Source organism: Oncorhynchus gorbuscha, linkage group LG04 (genome assembly GCF_021184085.1).
Source record: "Oncorhynchus gorbuscha isolate QuinsamMale2020 ecotype Even-year linkage group LG04, OgorEven_v1.0, whole genome shotgun sequence".
NCBI lineage: Eukaryota > Metazoa > Chordata > Actinopteri > Salmoniformes > Salmonidae > Oncorhynchus > Oncorhynchus gorbuscha.
The window spans coordinates 14,982,155-15,010,055 of record NC_060176.1 but is presented as its reverse complement, the minus strand read 5'-3'; the positions used below and the strand labels follow the sequence as shown (position 1 = coordinate 15,010,055).

General features: G+C 46.8%; 1 protein-coding gene across 1 annotated transcript; it reads left to right on the top strand.

The window, feature by feature from the left end:
• The first annotated feature begins 15,344 nt into the window (after positions 1-15,344).
• LOC124033477 (stereocilin) lies at positions 15,345-27,335 on the top strand. Its single transcript, XM_046345502.1, has 29 exons — positions 15,345-15,581; positions 15,703-16,857; positions 18,533-18,557; positions 18,721-19,306; positions 19,417-20,325; positions 20,411-20,473; positions 20,554-20,679; positions 20,778-20,944; positions 21,025-21,211; positions 21,306-21,421; positions 21,552-21,684; positions 21,879-22,061; positions 22,156-22,194; positions 22,300-22,476; positions 22,745-22,894; positions 23,274-23,332; positions 23,530-23,653; positions 23,872-23,954; positions 24,050-24,185; positions 24,404-24,612; positions 24,758-24,848; positions 25,004-25,172; positions 25,291-25,460; positions 25,568-25,723; positions 25,831-25,973; positions 26,162-26,310; positions 26,503-26,600; positions 26,725-26,872; positions 27,149-27,335. The coding sequence occupies exons 1-29, from the start codon at positions 15,509-15,511 to the stop codon at positions 27,235-27,237; spliced, it is 5,913 nt and encodes a 1,970-aa protein (XP_046201458.1). The 5' UTR covers positions 15,345-15,508; the 3' UTR covers positions 27,238-27,335.
• The last annotated feature ends 566 nt before the right edge of the window (positions 27,336-27,901 follow it).

Sequence of the window (27,901 nt, the reverse complement as noted above, 5' to 3'; positions counted from 1 at the left end):
TCATGCCAGGTAGTCCTGAGGCATGGTCCTAGGGCTCAGGTCCTCCGAGAGAGAGTAAGAAAGAGAGGAAGAGAGAATTAGAGAGAGCATACTTAAATCCACACAGGACACCGGATAAGACAGGAGAAATACTCCAGCTATAACAGACTGACCCTAGCCCCCCGACACATAAACTACTGCACAAATACTGGAGGCTGAGACAGGAGGACTCAGGAGACACTGTGGCCCAATCCGACGATACCCCCGGACAGGGCCAAACAGGCAGGACATAACCCCACCCACTTTGCCAAAGCACAGCCCTCACACCACGAGAGGGATATCTTCAACCACCAACTTACCATCCTGAGACAAGCCCGAGGATACCCCACAAAGATCTCCGCCACGGCACAACCCAAGGGGGGGTGCCAACTCAGAAAGGAAGATCACGTCAGTGACTCAACCCACTCAAGTGACGCACCCTTCCTAGGGACGGCATGGTAGAGCACCAGTAAGCCAGTGACTCAGCCCCTGTAATAGGGTTAGAGGCACAGACTCCCAGTGGAGAGAGGGGAACTGGCCAGGCAGAGACAGCAAGGGCGGTTTGTTGCTCCAGAGCCTTTCCGTTCACCTTCACACTCCTGGGCCAGACTACACTCAACATATGACCCACTGAATAGATGAGTCTTCAGTAGATGAGTCTCCAGTAGATGAGTCTCCAGTAGATGAGTCTCCAATAGATGAGTCTCCAGCTGTTTGCTTAGAAATTCTAGGGACAATTAGGAGGCCTGCATCTTGTGACCGTAGCTTACGTGTAGGTATGTACGGCAGGACCAAATCGGAAAGATAGGTAGGAGCAAGCCCATGTAATGCTTTGTAGGTTAGCAGTAAAACCTTGAAATCATCCCTTTTTGGTTCTAGTCAGGATTCTAGCAGCCGTATTTAGCACTAACTGAAGTTTATTTACTGCTTTATCCGGGTAGCCGGAAAGTAGAGCATTGCAGTAATCTAACCTAGAAGTAACAAAAGCATGGATACATTTTTCTGCATCATTTTTGGACAGAAAGTTTCTGATTTTCGCAATGTTACGTAGATGGAAAAAAGCTGTCCTTGTCAGATTCAACAGAAGATCTCTTTGTTTCTTGGGACCTAGAACAAGCATCTCTGTTTTTCCGAGTTTAAAAGTAGAACATTTGCAGCCATCCACTTCCTTATGTCTGAAACACAGGACTCTGGCGAGGGCAATTTTGGGGCTTTACCATGTTTCATTGAAATGTACAGCTGTGTGTCATGAGCATAGAAGTGAAAGTTAACATTATGTTTTTGAATGACATCCCCAAGAGGTAAAATATATAGTGAAAACAATAGTGGTCCTAAAATGGAACCTTGAGGAACACCGAAATTTACAGTTGATTTGTCAGGGAACAAACCATTCACAGAGACAAACTGATATCTTTCCGACAGATAAGATCTCAACCAGGCCAGAACTTGTCCATGTAGACCAATTTGGGTTTCCAATCTCTCCAAAAGAATGTGATGATCGATGGTATCAAAAGCAGCACTAAGGTCTAGGAGCACGAGGACAGATGCAGAGCCTCGGTCTGACGCCATTATAAGGTCATTTACCACCTTCACAAGTGCAGTGGGGTCTTAAACCAGACTGAAGCATTTCGTATACATTGTTTGTCTTCAGGAAAGCAGTGAGTTGCCGAGCAACAGCTTTTTTTTTGAGAGGAATGGAAGATTCGATTTAGGCCGATACTTTAAAAAAAATTTGGGGGTAAAGGTTTGGCTTTTTCAAGAGAGGTTTTATTACTGCAACTTTTAGTGAGTTTGATACACATCCTGTGGATAGAGAGCCGTTTATTATGTTCAACATAGGAGGGCCAAACACAGGAAGCAGCTCTTTCAGTAGTTTAGTTGGAATAGGGTCCAGTATGCAGGTTGAAGGGTTAGAGGCTATGATTATTTTCATCATTGTGTCAAGAGATATAGTACTAAAACACTTGAGTGTCTCTCTTGATCCTAGCTCCTGGTAGAGTTGTGCAGACTCAGGACAACTGAGCTTTGGAGGAATATGCAGATTTAAAGATGAGTCTGTAATTTGCTTTGCAATGATCATGATTTTCTCCTCAAAGGAGTTTATGAATTTATTACTGCTGAAGTGAAAGCCATCCTCTCTTGGGGAATGCTGCTTTTTAGTTAGCTTTGCGACAGTATCAAAAATACATTTAGGATTGTTCTCATTTTCCTCAATTAAGTTGGAAAAATAGGATGATCGAGCAGCAGTGAGGGCTCTTTGATACTGCACGGTACTGTCTTTCCAAGCTAGTCGATAGACTTCCAGTTTGATGTGGCGCCATTTCCGTTCCAATTTTCTGGAAGCTTGCTTCAGAGCTTGGGTGTTTTCTGTATACCAGGGAGCTAGTTTCTTATAGCAAATGTTTTCATTTTTAGGGGTGCAACTGCATCTAGGGTATTGCGCAAGGTTAAATTGAGGTCCTCAGTTAGGTGGTTAACTGATTTTGTCCTCTGATGTCCTTGGGTAGGCAGATGGAGTCTGAAAGGGCATCAAGGAATCGTTGGGTTGTCTAAGAATTTATAGAACGACTTTTGATACTCCTTGGTTGGGGTTTGAGCAGATTATTTATTGCGATTTCAAACGTAATAAAATGGTGGATCCGATTTTGAGGAAAAACATTAAGATCCACAACATTTATTCCAAGGGATAGAACTAGGTCCAGAGTATGACTGTGAAAGTGAGTAGGTCCAGAGACATGTTGGACAAAACCCACTGAGTCGATGATGGCTCCGAAAGCCTTTTGGAGTGGGTCTGTGGACTTTTCCATGTGAATATTAAAATCACCCAAAATTTGAATATTATCTGTTATGACTACAAGGTCCAATAGGAATTCAGGGAACTTAGTAAAGAACGCTATATATGGCCCAGGAGGCCTGTAAACAGTAGCTATAAAAAGTGATTGAGTAGGCTGCATAGATTTCATGACTAGAAGCTCAAAAGACGAAAAAGTATATTTTTTTGTCAATTGAAATTTGCTATTGTAAATGTTAGCAACACCTCCGCCTTTGCGGGATGCACGGGGGATATGGTCACTAGTGTAACCAGGAGGTGAGGCCTCATTTAACCTAGTAAATTCATCAGGCTTAAGCCATGTTTCAGTCAGGCCAATCACATCAAGATTATGATCAGTGATTAGTTCATTGACTGTAACTGCCTTTGAAGTGAGGTAACTAACATTAAGTAGCCCTATTTTGAGATGTGAGGTATCACAATCTCTTTCAATAATGGCAGGAATGGAGGAGGTCTTTATCCGAGTGAGATTGCTAAGGTGAACACCGCCATGTTTAGTTTTGCCCAACCTTGGTCGAGCCACATACACGGTCTCAATGGGGATAGCTGAGCTGACTACACTGTGCTTGTGGCAGACTTCACTAAGCTGGCAGGCTGGCTAACAGCCTGCTGCCTGGCCTGCACCCTATTTCATTGTGGATATAGAGGAGTTAGAGCCCTGTCTATGTTGGTAGATAAGATGAGAGTACCCCTCCAGCTAGGATGGAGTCCGTCACTCCTCAGCAGGTCAGACTTGGTCCTGTTTGTGGGTGAGTCCCAGAAAGAGGGCCAATTATCTACAAATTATATCTTTTGGGAGGTGCAGAAAACAGTTTTCAACCAGCGATTGAGCTGTGAGACTCTGCTGTAGAGCTCATCACTCCCCCTAACTGGGAAGGGGCCAGAGATAATTACTCGATGCAGACACATCTTTCTAGCTGATTTACACGCTGAAGCTATGTTGCGCTTGGTGACCTCTGACTGTTTCATCCTAACATCGTGCCGACGTGGATAACAAAACAGCTCTATCTTCAGATTAGCCTTAACGTCGGTAGCCCTGCCCCCTGGTAAACAGAGTATGATCGCTGGATGATTCGTTTTAAGTCTAATACTGCGGGTAATGGAGTCGCCAATGACTAGGGTTTTCAATTGGTCAGAGCTAATGGTGGGAAGCTTCGGCATCTCAGACCCCGTAACGGGAGCAGTAGAGACAAGAGAAGGCTCGGCCTCAGACTCCGACTCGCTGCTTAATGGGGAAAACCGGTTGAAAGTTTCTGTCGGATGAATGAGCGGGCATTCCTACAGCCTTTCCCTCCAGAAGCCATGAGAAAGTTGTCCGGCTGAGGGGCCCGTGCAAGGGGATTTATACTAATGTTACTATCTGTACTTACTGGTGGCACAGATGCTGTTTCATCCTTTCCTACACTGAAATTACCCTTGCCTAATGCTTGCGTCTGAAGCTGGGCTTGCAGCACAGCTATCCTCGCGGGATGGCGATCGTTCTCCTGTAAATTATGAGTACAGCGACTGCAATTAGAAGGCATCATGTTAATGTTACTACTTAGCTTCGACTGTTGGAGGTCCTGACGAACCATGTCCAGATAAAGCTTAACAGTCACGAAATCTAGTCAGGAAATCTACCGACAGGTGTGACCACGGCCGTTGTGGAACGGGTAAGGGTTGTAGCTTACCTCTGGGCAGGTGCCTAGGAGCCTTGCACTGGGCGCACACCGAGCAGGAGGAAACATAAACCCTCACGTTCTTAGCCAAGGTGGGCCACCAGTACTTCCCAGTCAGACAGCGCACCGTCCGACCGATCCCTTGATGACCAGATGAGGGTGATGTGTGGGCCCAGTAGATCAACTTGTCATGGACAGCAGACGGAATGTACAGACGCTCGACGGGACACTGGAGGGGAGCGGGCTTTGTACGCAACGCCTGCTCATTGTCCGCGACCAGCTCCCACACGAACGGTGCTACCAGGCAGGAGGCCGGGAGTATGGGAGTCTGATCCAGGGGCTGCTCCTCTGTGTCATACATCCAGGACAGTGGGTCTGCCTTCATATTCTGGGAACCTGGGTAAACACAAAACAGGTAAAGAACATGGCCCATCTTGCCTGATGAGGATTCAGTCTCCTCGTTGCCCAGATGTCCTCCAGGTCCAGATGAGAATAGTATGTTTCGCCCCCTCAAGCCAATGTCTCCACTCTTTCAACGCTTTAACCACAGCCAACAGCTCCCGGTCCCCCACATCATAGTTCCGCTCTGCCGGGCTGAGCTTCTTCGAGAAGAAAGCACAGGGGCGGAGATTCGGTGGCGTGCCCGAGCGCTGAGAGAGCACGGCTCCTATCCCAGCCTCGGACGCGACCACCTCCACTATGAACGCCAAAGAGGGATCCGGATGGGCCAGCACGGGAGCCGAGGTAAACGGAGCTCTTAGGTGCCCAAAAGCCCTGTCCGCCTCAACCGACCACTGCAGATGTACAGGACCCCCCTTCAGCAGTGAGCTAATGGGACCAGCCACCTGGCCAAAACCACCGGATAGGCAAACCCTAAACCCCTTCACCTCCTTTACCGTGGTGGGAGTCGGCCAATTATGCACGGTTGAAGTGCGGTCACTATCCATCTCCACCCCTGATGTGGAAATCCAATACCCTAGGAAGGAGACGGCCTGCTGAAAGAACAGGCATTTCTCAGCCTTGACCTACAGGTCATGCTCCGACAGTCGTCCAAGTACCCTGCACACCAAGAACACATGCTCGGCGTGTGTAGCGGACTATATCAGAATGTCATCGATATACACCACTACACCTTGCCCGTGCAAGTACCTGAAAATCTTCTCTACAAAGGATTGGAAGACTGATGGAGCATTCGTCAACCCATACGGCATGACGGGTTGATGTCGCCTTCTTCTTACAGAAGGCGAGAGCCAAATCGGCCTATTCTAGGGGGATGCGCACGGTGGAGACCCGGTCTGAACTTTCCACCGTGGTAGCACCAACGGAAACCCGTACACACCTCCCCGAGCACTCTTGCGACCACCCTGTGAGAGCCCTCTGTTGCCATGAAATGGTGGGGTCATGATGAGCTAACCTGGGAAGGCCTAGTACCACAGGAAATGCAGGATAGTCAATGAGGAAGAGACTAATTCTCTCCTCATGACCCCCCTGCGTCACCATGACCAGGGAGATGGTGGCTTCCCTGATTAGCCCGGACCCTAATGGTCGACTATTCAGAGCGTGTACCGGGAAAGGTCTAACCACAGGAATAATGGGGATCCCTAAACTAAGGGTGAATGCTCTGTCGATAAAACTCCCAGCCGTGCCTGAATCGACGAGCGCCTTATCCTGGGAATGAGGGGAAAACTCAGGACAGCACACAGGTACAAACAGGTGGACAACAGAGGACACTGGATGAGAGTGGTGCAGACTCACCTGGGGTGACACCAGAGTGCCCTGCCTGCTGCCTCGACTCCCTGCTCGACCGGCAGTGTGTCCTCTGCGGCCACAGATGGTGCATGTGAAGGTCCCCTCCCCTCCTCCAGCCTCCCTAATCACAGCCCCTCCCAGCTTCGTGGGCACCGGTGCAGCTGTGCTGGAAGATAGAACAACTCCCGTTTTACATCCTCGCGCAGGCTGCATCGGTAGTGGTCGATAAGGGCCCTGTCGTTCCTTCCTGCTCCGGCGAAAAATGTCCGGAATTCCAGGGCGAACTCCTGGGCGCTCCTCGTCCCCTGCCTCAAGTGGAAGAGACGCTCCCCCGCCGCTCTACCCTCAGACGGATGGTCGAAGATGGCCTGGAAGCGGCTGGTGACTCCTCGAAGTGGTCCAACGCCGCGTCTCCCTCTCCTCACACGGCGTTTGCCCACTCCAGAGCTCTCCCCGAGAGGCATGAGATGAGGACGGACACCCTCTCCCTTCCCGAGGGAGCTGGGTGAACGGTGACCAGGGATAGGTCCAGTTGTAATAGGAACCCCTGGCACCATGCTGCCATCCCATCATACTCCCTGGGAAGGGAGAGACGCATCCCACTGGGACTGGATCCAGGAGGGACGGGTAGAGTTAACCCCGGTTGCGCTGGTCGAGGCGCTGGTGAGACTTCCTGTCTCTCCCAATGGTCCATGGTCTGGACAACGAGATTCATCGTGGCACTGAGATGTTGCAGCATTGCCGAATGTTCCTGGATGCACTCCTTGACTCCTTTGACCGGGGTACCTGCTCCTGCTGACTTCATGGGTGGTGTACATTTCTGTCAAGGTTGTGCGCTACTGGTACGAAGTCAGGTACAGGAGAGCAGTGAGTTGTGATCAGGCGCACTTTTATTTGGAAAAAGCACAAAAGACAGAAGCAACCGCGTCAAAAATCCTCCAGCCACAGGTAAAAGTCAATAAACGCGAAAACACTCACAAATATACACATGTATGACAAATACATACAACGGGTCACAATACGATACCCCGGGGAAAAAACAGTCTGGCTCATCACACTAAACACGTAACAAAACAATTTCACACAAGACATGGGGGGGAACAGAGGAATAAATACATGCAGTGTGTATCCTCTCCCTCTGTTGGCTGATATTTCTTCTGTGCGGCAATCCTGAGGGAGCTGCGTGGCAGTCTCGGGACTATTGCGTGCCCATGAGCAGCTTAGAGGGAACATTGGTCATCATGATAGACAATAGACAATAGGAGGCCTAGAAGGCTCTGTCTTTTCTTCTTTCTTCGTGGAGCAGACGAAGTTCAGCCTGTCCTCACAGTCCCAGGTTCCCCAGTGCTCTCCCATTTTGGCCAGCGTCCCCCAGGGCCTCTGAGATCTGCTGTTGGGTTTGGAGATGCTCTGTCTTAGAGAGCAGGCTGGAGAGGTTACTGTGGTGCTGCCTGCAGTACTCCAGAGCCTCCTCCCACATCTTCTTCTCCTTTACCAGGACCAGATCACTGTCACGCTTCTCCTTATATTAGAAGAAAGGGTGTATTTCAGCACAGTTCTCACATAACCCTTCAAATGTTGCATTACAACACAGTTATTTTTGCTCCCATCTGGTTGCTGAGGAGCCTACATTTTAAAGAGTAAGCTTTCCCCTCCAGACAACTTCCACTCTGTAGTCAAGTCATCTCTGTGCATGCCAATACAGGTATAGGTGCCATATTTGCCCCCTTTGGTTTTGAGCTCATCATAATATAACTTATTGAAGGAGGCCAGGTCAGCGTAGTGCTCTTTGCAGTACTTTTGAGCCTGCTGTTTTTGAGCCTGCGGAAAAAAATGTGAACAGAGCAGTAATGAGGAGCACAGTGAAGCTGATCATCCTCTGCATGATGCCCCAGTGCTCAGTTCCGGTGGAGTGAATCTCAGCCCTTTGCTGCTCTTGATCTATCATGTACAGTACCTGACATCAAGTATCTGTACACACCCACGAATCAGTTGGATCAAATGAAGGTCCTGAACAGGTAAACGTCACGTAACCTGTCAAGTTCACAAGGAGAAGCTCAGACTGCACCCGCATTGTCTTTGTAGGTCCCATTAGTCAAATTAGAGAGCTCAGTACATTTGAATTTAGTCTCTACCAACTTCTTCATGTGGTCCAAGAACATTGTTGACATGTCCTTGCTGGGATGACACAATCAGTCTACTACCGGAGAATATCAACACCAAACACATTGGTTCACCATTCCACGGGAGCGGACAGTACACAGCATACCATAATGTTCTGAATAATGGCCAAGTCTACCTCGCTCGTTATTCTACTGAACCGCTTAGGCGTAACAAACACAAGTCCAACATTTACCGGAAACTGTTAAACTACCTATTCACTACCCTCCTGCTCTCCGGGGATGTACAACTCAATCCTGGGCCCAATATCACCGAGCCAGTGATACGCACCGGAGTGGAGAGCGGTGGATGGCCTCGTCCACTGGTCGTCGCAGCTGTGGAGGTGGGTGAGTGCTATGGTCCTATGGTTTCTCTCGACTCACCCGGCTCCAGGATAGATTTGGACTCTTCAAACATACCAGAGTCGCTATATGCGATCCCTGACTCTGCTTCTGGTACTCAAGCTATTTTAATTAGTTCCCCGCATCCAGTGCAGGCGGGAGGGATTGTTAATTGCGCTACCGAACTGCCCCTAATCAAAACGAAACAAAACGGCCTAAACCCAGCCGTCAGAAAGCACAGAAAATGTAACTTTTTTCAATGTGTCAATCACTCTCGAGTCATCTGGGACCCACGAGCTAAGCCCAAGGGACTACTAGGGGGGCACTTGAACATTCGTAGTGTCATTCCAAAGAGTGATCAAATTCAACATCTACTCACAGACTCCAACCTTGACTTTCTCTGCCTCTCAGAGACATGGCTCCATAAACACTCTCCATATGCTGCTTTGATTTTGCATGGCTACAATGTTTTCAGGAGAGACGGGATTGAAGGAAGAGGAGGGGGTGTGATGATTTACATTAAAGAACATATCCGATGTAAACAAATTGAGTGGTCATGTGATAATGAACTAGAATGTATCGGCCTGAACGTTACACTGTCTCCCCAAATGTCTTTTACCCTCATTGGAATGTATAGGCCACCTTCCACCAAAAGTGTGTTTTTTGATCAGTTTAATACCATGCTTAGGGAATGTGATTTTGGGAAAGAGGTCATCTTAATGGGAGATTTTAACATTAATTATGAAGACAAGTGTTGTAGGAAAACCCTCAAACGGATCACTAATACCTTTGACCTTACACAGCTAGTTAAAGGGCCAACCAGGGTGACTTGTTGCTCTAAAACACAGATTGATTTGGTGTTCAGTAATAAACCAGAGAGAGTGACTAAATCATTCAATATGGTTACTGGGCTGTCTGATCATAATCTGACACTTATAGCCAGAAAGCTGTCTAAGAGCAGGTTTAACCTCTCTACTGTTAGAAAGCCGGATCAACTCAGAATACCTAAGAGTGAATTAAACTATTTTGAAAAAGCAATTAAGGGAATAAACTGGAATGATCTCTTGTCCTATACAGACGTGGAAGCTGATAGTCAGGTTTTTCTATCCACAATCCAGACTACAATCAATTGCTTCCTAAAGAAAATCAAATCCAAACCTAGCCAAAAGAGCACTCTTCCTTGGCTAAATGGAGAAATCTGGAAATTGATGAAAGAATGAGATTATGCTCTAAAAATAGCCCTAAAGTCTAAATTAGAGCATGACAGACGTAGGTTTACCATGTTGAGAAATAAGGTGATGAAAGAAATCAGACAGGCCAAGGCAAACTTTTTTATTAACATAATTGGTGAAGCAAAGGGAAATTCTAAATTGATATGGGAGAATCTAAAAAAGTTAACAGGGAAAGACCATAGTAACACTGCAAAAAGACTAGAAATCATGGTGAATAACAATCTAACACAGGATGCAGTCGAAATAGCAATAGCCTTCAATTCCTACTTTATTGACTCTGTCAGGGTACTGACACAGAACCCCTCCACTGGTTTCTTGGGCTCAGTGCTAGTGAATGACACTCAACCTGTCTTCATCATAAGGGAGGTTTCTGAGTCAAAGGTGAACAAGGTGATTAGCTCACTCAAGAACTCTAAAGCCAATGCTGTGTTTGGGATGGACTCTACCTTTCTTAAAAACTACAAAGAGTCACTCATTGGCCCCATTACTAAGGTCACCAACACATCTATTGGTCTCGGTGTGTTTCCAAGGGTATGGAAGTCGGCCATAATAACGGCCATCTTTAAATCAGGCGACCCTGCTGACGTGAGTAACTACAGGCCCATTAGTATACTACCTGTGGTGTCAAAGGTTGTTGAAAAGTGTGTAGCAGAACAACTGATTTCCCACCTCAACAACAGCCCCTTCACATTATACTCCATGCAGTTTGGCTTCAGAAACGGCCAACTGCTTTCTTCTGGAAAATGTGATGTCCAAGATGGACAAAGGGGGTGCTGTTGGGGCTGTGTTTCTGGACCTAAGGAAGGCTTTTGATACTGTTAACCATGAGATTCTCATCACAAAATTGTCCAAGTTCAACTTTTCCCCTGATGCCTTGAGATGGATGAAATCATACCTTGAAGGCAGAACTCAGTGTGTCAGAGTGAGCAATGAGCTGTCGCCCACTCGTAGCTATGATGTGGGCGTGCCCCAAGGGTCAATACTGGGGCCCCTCCTGTTCAGCCTGTACATTAATGATCTGCCTTCTGTCTGTACTGGGTCTGAAGTTCAAATGTATGCAGATGATACAGTGATATATGTGCATGCAAAGAGCAAACAACAAGCTGCACAAGAGCTCACTACTGTAATGGTCCAGGTTACAAAGTGGCTCAGTGACTCGTGTTTGCATCTCGATGTGAAAAAAACTGTTTGCATGTTCTTCACAAAGAGGGCAACAGATGCTACTGAGCCAGATGTCTATGTGTCAGGTGAGAAGCTCCAGGTGGTATCCGATTTTAAGTACCTTGGCATCATACTTGATTCCAACCTCTCTTTTAAAAAGCATGTGAAACAGGTAATTCAAATAACTAAATTCAACCTAGCTAATTTACGATTTATACTAAATTGTTTGACTACAGAGGTAGCAAAACTGTACTTCAACTCCCCCACTTAACATACTGCTTGACTAGTTGGGCCCAAGCTTGCTGTACAACATCAAAACCTATTCAGTCTGTCTACAAACAGGCTCTCAAAGTGCTTGATAGGAAGCCCAATAGCCATCATCATTGTCACATCCTTAGAAAGCATGAGCTCTTTGTCAGGATTTGGCCAGGGTTGTTCCTGTTTTTGGTCACTAGATGCCCCCATTGTGCTTTTTGACCTTTTGTTTTCCCTTGATCCCCATTATTATTTGCACCTGTGCCTCGTTTCCCCTGATTGTATTTAAACCCTTAGTTTTCCTCAGTTCTTTGCTCTGTGTTTGTATGTTAGCACCCAGCCCTAGTATTCTGTGAACTCTTGTTGATCCCGGTGGACTCTCTTGGTTAAGTGACTGTTTCTCACTCTGGAGACCCGGGTTCGTAACCGGGTCCTGACACTCTTGAGTTGGGAAAATCTTGTGCAATACATCGACGCATGTCTTGTATTCAAGATCCTTAATGGCCTGGCTCCCCCTCCACTCAATATTTTTGTTAAACAGAAAACCCAGACATATGGCAGCAGATCCACAAGGTCTGCCATGAGAGGTGACTGTATAGTTCCCATAAGGAAAAGCACCTTTAGTAAATCTGCATTCTCTGTGAGAGCTTCCCATGTCTGGAATACACTGCCATCAGACACACATAACTGCACCACATATAACACTTTCACAAAATGCTTGAAGACATGGCTAAAGGTCAATCAGATTTGTGAACATGGTCCCTAGCTGTGTGTTGCCGCTTTCCATGTTGTCTGTTGTCTGTAGCTTGTGAGGAGTGGAAACACTTTGTTGCTTTTATGAATTTTGTCTTGCTGCTTTTTGTTCTATGTTGCTCTGTCTGTATGCTACGTCTTGCTTGTCCTATGTTGCTCTGTCTGTATGCTATGTCTTGCTTGTCCTATGTTGCTATGTCTTGCTTGTTCTATGTTGCTATTGTCTATATTGTAATTGTTTTTAATAACCTGCCCAGGGACTGCGGTTGAAAATTAGCCGGCTGGCTAAAACCGGCACTTTTACTGAAACGTTGATTAATGTGCACTGTCCCTGTAAAAATAAAAAATAAACTCAAACTCAAACTCAACAAGGATAATACAATGATTAATAAAATCACCAGGAATTAGCCTACAGATGCTTTGGAAAATAGAGCTGATATAACATAGGTATAAGAGGGTCCAGCCTGGTCTCATAGAATAGACGTAACATGGTAAAAGTAAATCCAGGACATTCAAATTAGTATGATATGTTACATTTGGTATAGTTACATAAGACAGAAGTTTCCTTTAGGAAAAACGAGGGTGGTTGGTCGGGGTGAGTCGGTGGGCGTATAACCCCAAAGGTTGCAGGTTTGAATCTCATCACGGACAACATTAGCATTTTAGCTAATTAGCAACTTGTCAACTACTTATACTTTTAAGCTACTTTGCAACTACTTAGCATGTTAGCTAACCCTTCCCCTAATCATAACCTTAACCATTTTAGCTAACCCATCCCCTAACCTCAACCCTTTAACCTAACTCACAACCTTAACCCTAACCCCTAGCCTAGCCAACGTTAGCCAGCTAGGTAACGTTAGTCACAACAAATTGGAATTCATAATATATGATACATTTTGCAAATTCACAACATATCATACAAATTGTCATTCTTATTACACAGTATCATACAAAATGGATGATGGACATCCACAAATTAATACGTACCATACCATCCTTGCCTTCACCCATCCAACAAGTGATTATTTCAAGAGGGGAGGATGGATGGATCATAGAGATAGATAGAGTATCTATCTCTTTGGGAAAGATGCCCTCATCATGTATTCAAACAGGTCCCTTGTCTCTCCAGCATCCTCTGTTTCGAAGGTCTCACCAGTGTGTTTTGCAGGGACATAGATAGAGAGGCTGGCGCTATCCTGTTTCTCATTATATATTCCTTTAGCAAACTGAAACCCACAGCGCTGACTGACTGCTGTTTCCCTACAGCATCAATAATACAAGAGGAAGTTATTGTTCCACAACAGGCCACAGTGACACAGAGTTAAAGGGCCAGGGGCGCAGGGAGGGATCCTTTCACTTTCCCCACTCAGGTTACGGGGCCTGCAGACAGCGGTCTGACACCAGGGAGCCTGCCACTGTGGCACAGTAAAGGGCTTGATTGTGTGGCTGCAGTGACTGGAGGATGGATGTGTCTGCTCTGTGACGTGCTGGCTTGGCCCTCTGGGTAAACCTATACTCCACAGACTCAGAGTCACACAGGATGAGCCCTAGCTGAGAGACAGCTCAACAGAGAATTAGTCAGTGGGAGACATTGGACAGCTAGAGAATGGGAGAGATAACCTGGGTGTGATTAATACCATCCAGATTTGAACGCTGCTTGTGAATCAAGCTGACAGTCCTAACCTTGGGATTGTTTCAAAACAACACTGAAATCAACATATTAGATGCAAAGAACTATTGAAATACAGCAAAACAAGTTTGTTTCATTCTTTCCAAAAGTGGGTTGTTTCACATATTATGGGGAAATCTAAACATTTTATAGTAAATACCCTGATAGAAGGGACCATCTCTACAGTATGACATAGTCATAGAGTTTTGTTAAAGTTTATTTTTGTTCATACACATGCAACCTCAGCGCCGTATAGACAACACTTTATCCGTTGTCCTGTCCATTGTCCTGTCCCGCCCATTGTCCTGTCCATTGTCCTGTCCTGTTGTCATCTATGCATAGTCACTTTAATAACTCTACCTACATGTACATACTACCTCAAATAACCGGTGCCCCCGTACATTGACTCTGTATCAGTACCCCCCTGTATATAGTCTCGCTATTGTTATTTCACTGATGCTTTTTAATTACTTGTTACTTTTATCTCTTATTCTTATCTGTATTTTTTGAAACTGCATTGTTGGTTAGGGGCTCGTAAGTACGCATTTCACTGTAAGGTCTACTACACCTGTTGTATTCGGTGCATGTGACTAATAAAATTAGATTTTATTTTATTTGTCCTGTCCTCTATTGCGTTAAACTCACCTTAGAAAACAGTCAGCTGGCACAAGATAGGGGGATACCACTGAAATATGAGGCTAAGCTATGGTCCTAATTCATCCAACTGGATCTCCTGGTGTGGGAGGGGCTGACAGGGAAACAGAGGGAGGGAGAGTAGGAGTGGGAGGGGCTGACAGGGAAACAGAGGAACAGAGGGAGGGAGAGTAGGAGTGGGAGGAGCTGACAGGGAAACAGAGGGAGGGAGAGTAGGAGTGGGATGGGCTGACAGGGAAACAGAGGAACAGAGGGAGGGAGAGTAGGAGTGGGAGGGGCTGACAGGGAAACAGAGGGAGGGAGAGAAGTTGAAAGTGAGAGGGACAGACAGAAAGAAAATAGGTCAAATAATATTGTTTTAGTGCACATTTATACCTGGAACTTATGGAGATATTCACAAAGCCTTATAAACACATTTTCAAGGATTTGAAGAACTGAATAGAGCGTCAATGGTGAGTACAAACAAATATAATTCTCTTTATACTCCTTTTGATATTGCAGATGACTGGTGTTAAGTATTTTTGGGACATCAAACAAATCCCATGTATATGGATAGAGATGCATTGGTGGCAAATGTTAACCTATCTTCATGCTCTCATAATGTCTAAGACCCATTTGAAAAGAGAATATTTCTGGATAGATTAACAACTTATTTAGTACCAGTATTTGTATTCCTTCTGTGCATTTCATATTTCAAAGTCTCACTCAAAACTGCTTCAAGTTCATAGAAAGAATAAAGAATATACCTCAGTTGATTGAAATCCATGGTAATACACCTCTATTGTGAGAGGGAAGGTGGTCAGGTGACGGTGGCCTGTCATTAAGGTTTAATGTCCACTCTACAATGAAACACCCTACTCCCTGTGTCCACCCTACTGACACCAACCCATTGCCAGAGGAAGGCTGTAACAGGGGATGCAGTCCAAACTCAGGGATATGACATCAATCAGACTTAGGCCACAGACTCAGAGACAGATGTGACATCACTGTGACATCATCAGCACTGGCTCTTGGAGGTGATAGAGAAGATGGCGGTGTTTAGGGTCATGCGCATCACACTGTTGGTTGTTTTACTGGGCAATACATCCACCAGGAGTTCAGGTAAGGAGACAGTATCTTACAATTTTTTGTTATGATGTAGTGTAATGGTGTGATGATGCCTTAATATTAATAATGTTTGCTGTATCATGCTCAAAATATGGCTTTGCAACATAATTTCCAGCAAGTAGAAAAGAGGACCAAAGAGAGCCCATTTTCAAGGAGTTAGTATCAATATGGCGTAAAGGAGGGGGGTGGTATCCTAGCAAAGAGCCTGCCTCCCTGGAGAGAACCCAAGACCAGCAGGTCCACAGCGTGGTGAGGAGCATCATGGGAAGTCTGAAGACCCTGGGCCTGCTGCCCAGTAAGAGCATGGGCCTCCCCTCCCTCCAGAAGCCTGTGGACAGGCACCGTCTGTCAGGCTTCCTCTACAATATCTCCATGTACCTCCAAGAGATGGGTGCTGAGCTGGAGGAGCGACAGCTTGTCTCTGACGAGGAACAACTGTGGGAGAAGGTATTGCAGTCCTTTATCCAGTCAGAGGGGGGCGCTGCGCTGAACCAGTGGGACACCAGGGAGCCCCCCAGGCCCAGCGTCAGACTCCAGGACTGGTTCCTGTCCCTGAGAGGCAGCCCTCACTGGGACGGGCTGCTGGGGCTTCTGCAGAGCCTCATGTCTCTGTCTGAGCGGCAACCCCACAGGCCCCTGCTTGACTTCCTGTCCCAGAACTGGAGGACAGTGAGTGCTCTGCTGGAGGTGGCCCTGCAGGCGCTGGTCAGCGGGACCTATGGCCAGGCCAGCGCCGGGCTGCAGGGCTTCATCTGTGCCCTTAGGGGCCGCAATGAATGTGCCTTCAGTGTCAGCTGGCTAACACAGTTTCTCCGCTTCATGGAGACACGCAACTGGAAGCCCGTGGTGAACCTGCACCCTGCAGGGATGGGGGCCAACCAGAGAAGGGGCTCAGCTGCTTTTGGGCGCCTGAAACCCTTCAGCATGCCCCCCAAGGCCCTGAGAGAGGAGGGGTTGTCTGGGAATGCCACTCAAGGGGATGTTGAGGACAGAAGGGACATGGGGGGAGACCTGGACTCCCTTCAGACACTGCTCCTGCAGGCTTTATCACACTCTGATGGGGGGCAGAGGGCGGGGCAGCTGGCAGAGCAAAACCCTGCCCTGCTGCAGGGATTGGACGGCCTCAGAAGGGGATTCTTGCACAGGGTGGGCAGCTCCGTGTACGGCAACCTGAGGAGAAAGGTGTCCCGTGTTACCATGGCACTGCTTGATGATGTTAGCAGTGTGGTGGACGTGACACAGACCAAACATAAGGGCAGATGTTCCGTAGGTGAGTCCATGATGCTCCCCATTCACCAAAAGGTTGGGGTCAGTTCCACTTCAATTTAGTCAATTCAGTGGATGAGCTGCAATTCAATGTATGAATGGAATGCTTCCTATTTATTTGTATTTATTTTACGTTTATTTAACCAGGCAAGTCAGTTAAGAACAAATTCTTATTTTCAGTGATGGCCTAGGAACAGTGGGTTAACAGCTCGGGGGTTTGAACTTGCAACCTTCCGGTTACTATTCCAACACACTAACCACTAGGCTACCCTTCCTTGAGGATTTTGTGATTTGACTGAATTCAACTGGAATTGAGCCTCAACCCTGGTGGCTAGCTATACTAAACAAAAATATATACTCAACATGCAACAATTTCAAAGATTTTGTTGAGCTACACTTCATAGAATGAAATCAGTCAATTGAAATAAATACATTAGGCCCTAATCTATAGACATATAACTGGGCAGGGGCGCAGCCAATCAGAATGAGTTCTTCCCCACAAAAGGGTGTTTTACAGACAGAAATAATCCAGATGTGGCTGTCCTGGGCTAGCGTGGTTACACTTGAGCTGTGGTTGGATTTAATTTAACCAGGCAAGTCAGTTAAGAACAAATTCTTATTTACAATGACATCCTACCCATGACGACGCCTAGCCAATTGTGCGCTGCCCTATGGGACTCCCAATCACAGCTGGATGTGATACAGCCTTGATTCAAACCAGGGACTGTAGTGACACCTCTTGCACTGAGATGCAGTGCCTTAGACCGCTGTGCTACTCAGGATGCTCTGACAAATTTTCTAACACGACGTTGGAGGCGGTTTATGGTAGAGAAATGAACATTACATTATCTGGCAACAGCTCTTTTGGACATTCCTGCATTCAGCATGCCAAGTGCACACTCCCTCAAAAGAGACAAGGGTGGCATTGTATTGTTTGACAAAACTGCACATTTTATTGTTCCCAGCACAAGGTGCGTCCGTGTAATTAATGATCATGCTGTTTAATCAGCTTCTTTATATGCCACACCTGACCAGGTGGATGGATTATTTTGGCAAAGGAGAAATGCTCACTAATAGGGATGTAAACACATTTGTGCACAACATTTGAGAGAAATGAGCTTTTTGTGCGTATGGAAAATTTCTGGGATCTTTTGTTTCTGCTCATGAAAAATTGGACCAACACTTTACATGTTGCGTTTATATTTTTGTTCAGTATACATGCTCTTACTTTTACTGTTCTTATAAAATACATGTCAGAGACGGGTCATACATGTTGATCAAGGTTTCTTGAATTTGATTTCCCTTCATACTAAGCTGATAATATGTCTCAAACAGCTCTTACTCATTAGTCATGAATGATTTAGACTGAAACCCATGACACATGAGTGTTTGGACTGACACTGCTTTAAAATCATAATGGCCATGTTAGTCATTGAGAGGATCAGTTTTACCCTGCATCCCATGCTTTGGCTAATCTCTTTGTCCTCTCATTGATGCCAGTAACACTATCTCCTGGGCATTGTGAGCCCAGCTATGCTGTTACATCAGGCCCGATTGTACGATGCAAGTCGCTTTTTACACCATTGACCTACCATAATATTCACTAGCTCTCTTACACTGTCTGTGATTTTCCATTAATCTATCTTTTATCTATCTTTTTTTAATCTATCTTTTCAAAGGTGACCTGAGACAGCTAATCTTATGGTACGTAATCGAGAAAAAACTAAGCTTATAATATAAACTACATGCATCATGAGGGTTTCATTTTATAACTTTCCCTCACAAAGAATATGAGGTTAATAGAAATTGTATGTTTTTTGTAGTACCTTAGTTTACCATACTCTCTCCCCTTGTCTGTGACTTGTAGGGGGATTAGACATAATGTCACGTGGAATGCTCAGGCTCTGGGCTTCAACTCACAGGGCCCTCCCAGCACCCCTCCCTTCCTCTCCTGCCCAGCCATAGAGGGTGAGAGCGGGGACCCCAGACCCCCACCACGCCCCTCTCGCCCTAGACCAGCCCTGTCACCCCGCAGGGCACCCAAACAGAAAAAACCACCCACCTCAACCCCAGTACCCCGCCGTTCCCGTCTCCTCAAGCCCCAGTCTGAGGCAGTAGAAGTTGGCCACAGCCACCTGAGAGAGATGGGGTACTTTGCCTCAGCAGAGATCCTGGAAGCAGCGTGTAATGCCTCTATCCCAGGCCTTACAGGTGTGTCCAACTTCACTGTGTTCCTCTACTGTAACCTGTTTGACGGGGACGATGGGTCTGTGAACCCGGAGGTTGGTCAGGTTGGACCCGACCTACACGCCACGTGTTCCGACGCCGCCTGGTACCTGTCTGCAGCCGAGGATGACTTCCTGTGGGTCCACGTCTGCAGCGAGTTCTTCGCTCACCAGTTCAACAACACTGTGTGTGCCAACTCCTCCTTTTGGCTGCAGAGAGCACACCAGGTACAGTCCATGATCAAACCCCACTTCTGAATGCAAAAGAGTTGGGTTCTCAACTCACTTTTTTAACTTCTCCACAATGTCTAACTACATTCTGCTTGTGATGTTTACAGGCTGCAGAGATGAAGGACTACCACTACTTCAACCCGTCCAGTATAGGTGACCTGTGTGTGCAGCTGTCAGGGGAGGTGGTGGAGGGCGGGGGCATCCCAGGGCCTGACGAAGCCTGCCTGGCCCAGCTGGGCACCAGGTCACTCAGCGCCCAGGACTTCAGACGCTGCTTCCTGCCCAACACTTCTGCTCTGGTCTCAGCCCTGTGTGGCAGCGAGTCCCCTGAGGCCCATCCCTCCCACCCATCCCTTCCGGAGGGCAGCTGGGCTGCAGAGTACTGCTCCAGACTCCACAACTCCTCCCACCCTGAATCCATAGAAGACACATGTAACTACAGGAAGTGGAGCCTGCAGCATTTCACCAACGCCACCCTACTGGAGCTCTGTGGCAGTACAGAGGGGCTGAGGGAGTATGTTTGTAGCAATGCCACCCTCTACCGCCGGCTACTCTCAGCCTATCCTCAATTCTCTGATCTTTGCGTTGACCTGGATGTAGAACAGGAGGACAGGAAGTGCTTCCTCCAGTGGTTCTTTGACATGCTCCCGGCGCCGTACGACTTTGACACATCACAGCTGTGTGTGAGTCCTGCTCCGCTGCTGTTGGAGGCACTGCACAGGCTGAGTGTGTGTGAGGTGGATGGGGGTGAACGCGGGGGCTGGGTGGGGGCTGTGGGTTACGTGCTGAGGGTACTGGACTTTGTGGTTGGGCTCTCGGCGGGGCTGGATGAGGGGGAGGGGGAGGTGAGGCAGGGCCTGGGCCAGGCCATCCTCCTTTCCAGTCTCCTTGACAACACTTCATTCTGGGCAACTCTGCGTCCTGATGCCTCACTGAGCGTGCTCCAAACCGTGGGCTTGTTCCTGCGCAGGGAGCAGAGCGCAGCTATCAAAGAGGACCTGCTCAGCTGCTTCAGTGTAAGCCACATACCTTATACATAGAACACATACACACAAACATAGACACATGAAGGTAATGTGAATGCCTCCTCTGTCCTGACAGCCTGTATTATGGGACCTCATTGAGAGAGAGGACAACTCCTCTGCCCTCAGAGTCCTAATGCAGGTACTGTACACCTTTATAAAATGGTTAGGATGCAGATTGACTGGTTACCTGTATTAAGGTGAACATTGTTTTCTCTCCAGGAGTACCTCCAAATGCCCAGGGAGAGTATCCGCACACTGGTGATGTCAGCAGAGAAAGATGCAGTGAAGAGGTTTCTGTCTCACATGCACCAGAGCTGGGACCAGCTGCACGTAGAGACCACTCAGGTTTGTCCTCAAACACTCTCAGTTTAGTCATGGATGCTGGAAAGTAGGAATGTTACTAAGTTACTACTACTGTCAATAAAGACCACTGTCTCCCCCAGTCCTCTCAGAGAGAACTGCAGGCCATGGAGACCATGACGTCCGCCTTCATCCACAAGTTCCCTCGTGTGACCCCTGACCTCTTCGTCGACCTATCACAGTTCATACCTTTCATGTCCGTCTCTGACATCATGAGCTTCCCCACCTCCCTGATGGTCAACACCAGTGTGTGAGTTACTAGACCTGAGCTGCCATTTTATGTCAAAGGTCAAAGGTAATCGTGTTGACTGGTTCTGTGTTGTATCATAGGTTGATGGCGATCCGTGACCACAGCACAGAGATGAAGTCTCCACAGAAACAGGCATTTGTGAAGAGGCTCCTGCAGTCCAGTGTGGTGGGAGATGTCCCTTCCTGGCCACCATATTTCCTCAGCTCCATCCTCCCAATGCTCCCACATCTCCCAGTCAGCCAATTTCAGCAGCTGACATCAGACCAGGTTACACATCTCATTCCTTATCTACTCTACTGATATTTTCAATTAGTATTGTGTACTGCATTGGCATTACTCTGTCATCTTGTCCCTTCTCAAGCTGAGCCCCCTGGTGGAGTTTCTGGGAAACACCAGTCTGGATGGAACAAGGGGACGTCATGTTCTACGGACTCTATTCATTAAAAAAAGGAACTTCACCAGTGATAACATATCGAGGTAGGGTCTTTTGTCTCAAGTTGTAACCTATTCCGCATATAGTGCTCTAGTTCTGACCAGAGCCACAGTGTCACTTTGTGCAGTTACCAGAGTATTAGACCAGAGATACGAGGGCATTATTTCTCAACAGGCTGGGAGTTCTGGTTTGTTACCTGAAACCGGAGGAGCTTCGTCCGTTTCTGCTGGCTTCCCCTGTGTCCTCTGCTCTTTGGCAGCAGCTAGCTCTCTGTGTGTCTGAGGGACTCATCAGTGATTCAGGCAAGGTGAGAGAGAATTGCAAGTTTTAAAAAAATGGGATGCACTCCAAAAGTTCCAAGTTCATTTTGTGGCAGTGTGACAATTTTCTCCTCCTACATACCTGTTAGGATATCAGTAAAAATGCCATTTGTATATGTATACAGTCCATATCATATGTGAGGGGCTCTGACCCTGTCGATCCTGCTCTTGCCATGTTCAGCTGTCTCTCTGGCTGGTCCAGGCGGTGCGGCCTCTGAACGCCAGCACTCTACCTCCTCCAGCACTGGCCACCCTCAGGGGCCTACTGCCCCAGCTAGGGGCTTCCTTCCTGCAGTCACTGCCCTCACTACAGCTCTTGGACCTGCTAACACAACCAGGTCTGCCCAGCTTCTCCCCAGCACAGGTCAGCACTGCATGGACTATGCCTACACACTGAATCTACCGGTATGTTGTTTTCTGCTGAGCGAACATTACATGTTGTTTTTAACTTCCCCCAGGCTTTCCAGATATTATCCACAATTTCACAAGACACAAATGTAAGTAAAGGCTTATTAGTGACCTCTTCAGTTATGTTTTAATCTACACAGCTTGTTGTGCATCCTTACGAGGCCATATATGCATGGTGATCCTCTCCTTGTCAGCTCACCATGGATACACTGTGCAGGCTGAAACCCTTACTGCCTGGCCTGTCCCCTGCTGTGCTCAGAGGCATACACTGGTCTGAGATCAGTGGAACCACTCACTGCCAGTGCTGGGGCACTCTACTGGCTGACCTGAAGCCTGCCCATAGAGCCATGCTCCACAGGGCACTGCAGGAGGTAAGGTGCTCTTGTTTCTCTGTGGGGAGATTACTTTCTCCTCTCTGCCAAACGGTTCTTTATTCATCATTTCCAGTGGCTCTGCATTGTCTTTCTTACCACACTGAGAGCAGATGATGACACAGTAAAGAGATGGTAGAATTTAAATGCTAACAAACCAATTATGCTGTCAATCATCAACTACCTTATAAGTACAGTACTTAACCTATTACCAATTACTATTACTCAGGTACATATTCCATTGTTTACTCCTTTGCTTTTATAAAAGGCTTTAGCCAGCAACTCAAGGAACTTCACAGTGCAGCTCCAATGTCTCCTGCCGTTTGTGCCCCTGAGGGAGCTGATAGAGGTTCTGGATAGAGAGACATTCCTGAGAGATATGAGCCTGTACAGAGACCTGCCCTGGTCCCCCCAACAGGTGCACATCCATCTCCACTATGCTCTGTCTGAACAGACAACACTACTAAAACACCCACTCCTTTGGCTATGGTATAGCATCATTACTGTTGTTGCTCTAGAGCGAAAGCCATGCTGCCAAGCTGCCAGTGTGGGCCTGGGCTCCAATTAATCTGCAAATCATTGGATAAGCTTCAGATGAGCCATTCAGGATATTAATACCCCATACGCCTCAGCCGTCATCAAGCAAATTGGTTTGGATGTAGTACAATAGTCTGGAGGGGGAATATAAATGAGTAATGCCTACCTTAAATAGATTTTGTCAGAGTCAAGGGTGTATTAGATTCTTTTCACCACCTGTTTTCTCTCTCTTACACACTTTGTCTTTCTGAATTGTATAGGCTCAGCTACTTTTCAAGAGGATCCATCAATCTGAAATCATTACCAGAGACACTGTAGAGTAAGTCAAATGTTATTAGGTGACATGGGTATGTGCTGTGTTATTGAATATCATGTGATATTCATGCAAATCATTACATGACAAAACTCGAGACTCAGTCAGTACCCAGTTTCATTAGGTTTCCTTCACCTGGATTACAAATGCAATGCAGTCTTCCAGATACAATTTATTCATCCAATCATCTATTTGCTCTTTAGGGACTTGGGCCATATTGCTGGTGGAATGAGCTGTGATTGGCTAAAGCTTTGGACCAATGAAACCGATTTTTCAGAGTTGCTTCAGTTTGTCAGTGAGTTGCCAGGAGGGGTGAGACCATCTCTGGTGAGGAACCACAAGCAACCCACATGGTATCCCTCATGTCACCCTCCCCTCCTCTTTCTCTCTCACCCCTCCCTTTTATTTATCTATATTTAGATACATCTTTCTTTATCTATAGTATTTTATCTACCGTATCAAATGTCAAGAAATGTATTCATGGAATTCTTCAGAGCTTCCTATTTCATACTAGTTTGTTCAGATGTTTTGTGTTTTGTTACCAGAGGAAATGCGTTGTAGAGGAGCTGCGGCAGAGACCAGAGGAAGACCTGGATGGTATAAGCCCCTGGTTTGCTGCAGAATTACCGTACGATATCATTCACTCCAAAATATATTGTAGAAATGGTCCAACATTTAATCTTTCTATATACAATATGAATCTGGTTATTCCTGCTGTCCCAGGGTGAACCTGATTGAGAGCCTGTCTAATACTTCACTGACAGCCATCCTGGCTCACATTCAGCAGCACTTTGTGGACTTCCTCAAGCTGCCCCGTCATAAGCAGATGGCCTTAGCAGAAAAGGCCATCACTGTGCTGGTGAGGAGAGACTATGATATTATTAGCACGAAATCCTCCTGATTAATAAAACATACACACAATTCATCCAAACATAATGATACAGGGTTGTACTGCATAGCATTACAATATTTAATAATCAGCTAAACGGATTGTGCTTTGTTGTCAACTGTAGTCATTATATTGTCGTACCTGCAGTAATTATACTGTAGTAACTGTGTTCTGATGTGTCCTTCCAGAGCACCTCTCAGGGCCTGGCTGAGGGGGAGCTCAGGGTGGCCTCTGTGGACCTCCTGGGGCCCCTGTTGCCCTTCCTGGACAGGGATACCCTGGGGCTGGTGGACAGAGGGGCCCTGGGGCTGCAACTGGATGAGCTGAGGGGGTACTGCCTGCCCTGGGACACCCTGAAGGACTTGGCTGCTCTGCTTACTGGGAGAGACCTGCTGGGGTGAGAGACAACTGGGTCTCTTTTAGGAGATGGTAGAGTGGGAGGCCTGGGGTGGTTGTGAGCTGGTTATGGCAGCACTGGGCCTGTGGGTATACGTCATGTATGCATTTATAACAGAAAGCTGGTGTGTGTGTGTTTATTGTAGAGAGGCATCGGCATGGACGGTTGGTGATGTGGAGCTTGTTGGCAGACTGTTGTTTACTCTCTCTCCAAAACAGATCAACTCCATCCCACTGGTGAGGACTCCAATGGGCGAAACACAAAGTGCCTTTTCAATGTCTATCACTTTATCATGGGTGATGACAATTAAAGCCCTGCAGTACTGTATGTGATTGCATGCGTGTACTTTTAGCAGGATGTGCTAAGTGTGTGTTTTACTACCATATATCAGGTGGTGTTGAGTGCAGACACGGTGGAGGAGGTTCTGGCAGGTCAGTGGCGCTGGGAGAACAGTGATGTGGGTCAGGCCTGTATGTCCCAGTGTGTGGACCAGAAGGGCCAGAGAGAGAGGATCCACAGTCTGATACGGGGGGTTGTCAGAGCACAGAGCAGGAGAAAAGGTCATCATTGATCAGCTCTCTATATCATAAATGTATCATACCCACTAGCTCTGAAGGAAAGCTTGATGATCATGCATTGTGGTTCTAAACTCATTGCGGTCTCATGTCATCTATCCAGTGCCAGTCCCAAGCTGTGGTGACATAAGAGGGACCTTCCCCTCAGCATGGACAGCCAATCAGCTGAGCCGGATGGCAGGGGAGGAGTTGAGGCAGTGTGTGGAGGTCATAGGTCAGGACGCTTCACTGAGCCCTGAGCAGCGCCAAGCACTGTGGGTAAAGCTCAGGCAGGTTAGTTTCAGAACATCAGGGACGTTTTGGTTTTCATCACTGCCTGCTAAAGATTGACAGTGGAAATGTGTTGTGTATTTTGTGCACTATCCTTCACCCTCCTCCAGGCCTACAGTCCAGTTAGAGGTCTGAGGCCAGAGCAGGTCCTGGGGCTGGGCTGTCTGGTCACTGAGCTGGGGGAGAGAGAGCTCCAGGACATTAACCTGACTGACCTGGGTGTCCTGGCCTACCTGGGGGCTCTGACTGACTGGAGCCCAAAAAAGGTGACGACGCTCCCATATTCCAATCTCACGTGTGATATTTGTAGTGTGGAGGGTTGCCCACTTCTGGTGTAAGTTGTTTGACTCTCCAACCCTGTGAATCGTTTCAGATGAGAGCAGCAGTTGTTGGTGTGATGCGGAAGCAGAAGTTGAAGGTGGAGCAACTCGGAGCTGTAGAAGTGGCTGCTCTAGGACACCTGCTCTGTGGTTTAACACTGTCAGAGATCAACAGACTGGACCCCTACAACCTCAGGTCAGTCATGTATTATAAATACACACTTTATTTTAACCACAGAAATATTAGATTACATACCTTGTGAATAAAGCTCAGCATATAGTGCAAAAGGCAAAAATCTGTCATTTTTTGCTGTCTGATTCCACTTGGTGATAATGCTTCCATCAACCCAGTCCTAATGAGTCCTCCTCCTGTTTGACTGACAGCATGGCTACTCTGTTCCTGAGGGAGCTGGCTCTGCCGTGTTCAGAGCAGCAGATGGAGGCTCTGACCGCCCGTCTCTCCAGTCCTCAGGCCTTTGGCTCTGTCAGTACCTGGGGTCCCGAGGTCTTCACTGAGATCGGCACACTAGCAGGTACAGTTGTTCAAATGGGGCAGGGGTTTAAACTCAGACAGTTTTATTGTTGTATATTCAGTATATTTGATCCTTAACTATAAGGAATAGTTAGTTGATAGTGACCAGTGAATCCACCCCCCTCACACGCACACTCATTACATGAGTCCTCTCTCTCTCCCTGTCTCTCTCTCCCTCCCTCTCTCTGTCCAGCGGGTCTGGAGGACATGGTTCTGTCTGCTCTGGTACAGGAGCAGATGGAGGGGCTCATCCCCGAAGCTATCGCCCTGATTCCCCCCACAAAGATGGCTGTGAGTCTCTCTCTGGTTCACCTCAGGATACTTAAGAGCTGGTTTGGATAATGCTATTTAAATAATGCTCTCCAAACCACATCCCATTTTGTTAGTTGATGCACGATGTGTCTGTGTCTGTCAGGTGGTATTCAGTGCGGTCCAGCTGTCGTGGCTGAATGTGGAGCAGGCGTGGGTGGTCACAGAGAAGCAGTGGGCGGAGCTGAACAGTGGGCAGAGACATGCCTTGGGCCTGGCGCAGTATGAGGGGGATGTCCTGTTAGAGCACAGAGGTAAGGATTCACAGAGGTAAGGATTCACAGAGGTAAGGATTCACAGAGGTAAGGATTCACAGGGGTAATGATTCAAAGGTTAAGGACTCGGGGACATGGATAAAGATCATCTCATGAGAAAGATGGAAAGAACTATTTGGTCTTATTGATGGGTGTTGTTCAATGATTTATGTTTTTTTGACTGTAATAGCATACCAATATCATCATAATGTCATGTTTAACAGTAACTATGTGGTAGTGATATCATTGTTTGGTATGTTTTGTTTGCGTCCACAGGGAGGAATGTGGCCCCGGCAACACGGTCAGCTGACAGCCTCACTGTGTGCTTATTGTCTCTATGCTGTATGTTATGGCAACTATCGTAAAACACACAGTAACCCATTTGTATTTATTTGTTCTTTGACCTTCTTTTATTGAATTGTAACATTTGTACTTAAAAATAAACCAAACATTTTGAACTGTGTTCCATTTGTATCCTGGAATGAACCCTTCACCTCATGCTATTCAAATGCCTGACATACTCTGCATGCATCATTCGGATGCGTCTGTGTGTTTGGGATTATGCTACTCTGTTACTGTAGTTACAGTGTGGAGGGCACTCATTAAATTTGATATGAAAGCACCTCTCGGAAAATAGGGCAGTAGGACACAACTTCATTTTGTATAGTACACAACAATTACTGGTTAATCCCCAAGTTTAATTTGAATGTATTGATATATAGCTGAAGAGTTTATAGCTGCTATTCAGGTAGGTTTACACATCTAGTTTTTCTGGATCTATGTCAAGTAATGCAAGGGGAAAAAATGGCACAGCACCCAATTTGGGAGGGGGTGTGGATGACCACACACTATAGCAGTCATCTTTTTTCTCTAGGTAAAGTCCTGAATAGCAGCTATAAACTCTTCAGCTATATATGAATACATTCAAATTAAAGGAGGACCACAGTTAATGATTTGGATTTATATAGCTTTATTGAAGTATATTGTTTGTGAATGTAAAATCGCAACTCGGGCATCTGCGAGGCCAGT

Bases quoted from the DNA above. Each gene is read 5' to 3' on its own strand.
- LOC124033477 (XM_046345502.1), top strand. From the start codon at position 15,509: ATGGCGGTGTTTAGGGTCATGCGCATCACACTGTTGGTTGTTTTACTG. The intron at 18,558-18,720 runs GTACGTAATCGA...TGTGACTTGTAG, and splicing joins CTGAGACAGCTAATCTTATG to GGGGATTAGACATAATGTCA. The intron at 24,186-24,403 runs GTGAGGAGAGAC...GTGTCCTTCCAG, and splicing joins AAAAGGCCATCACTGTGCTG to AGCACCTCTCAGGGCCTGGC.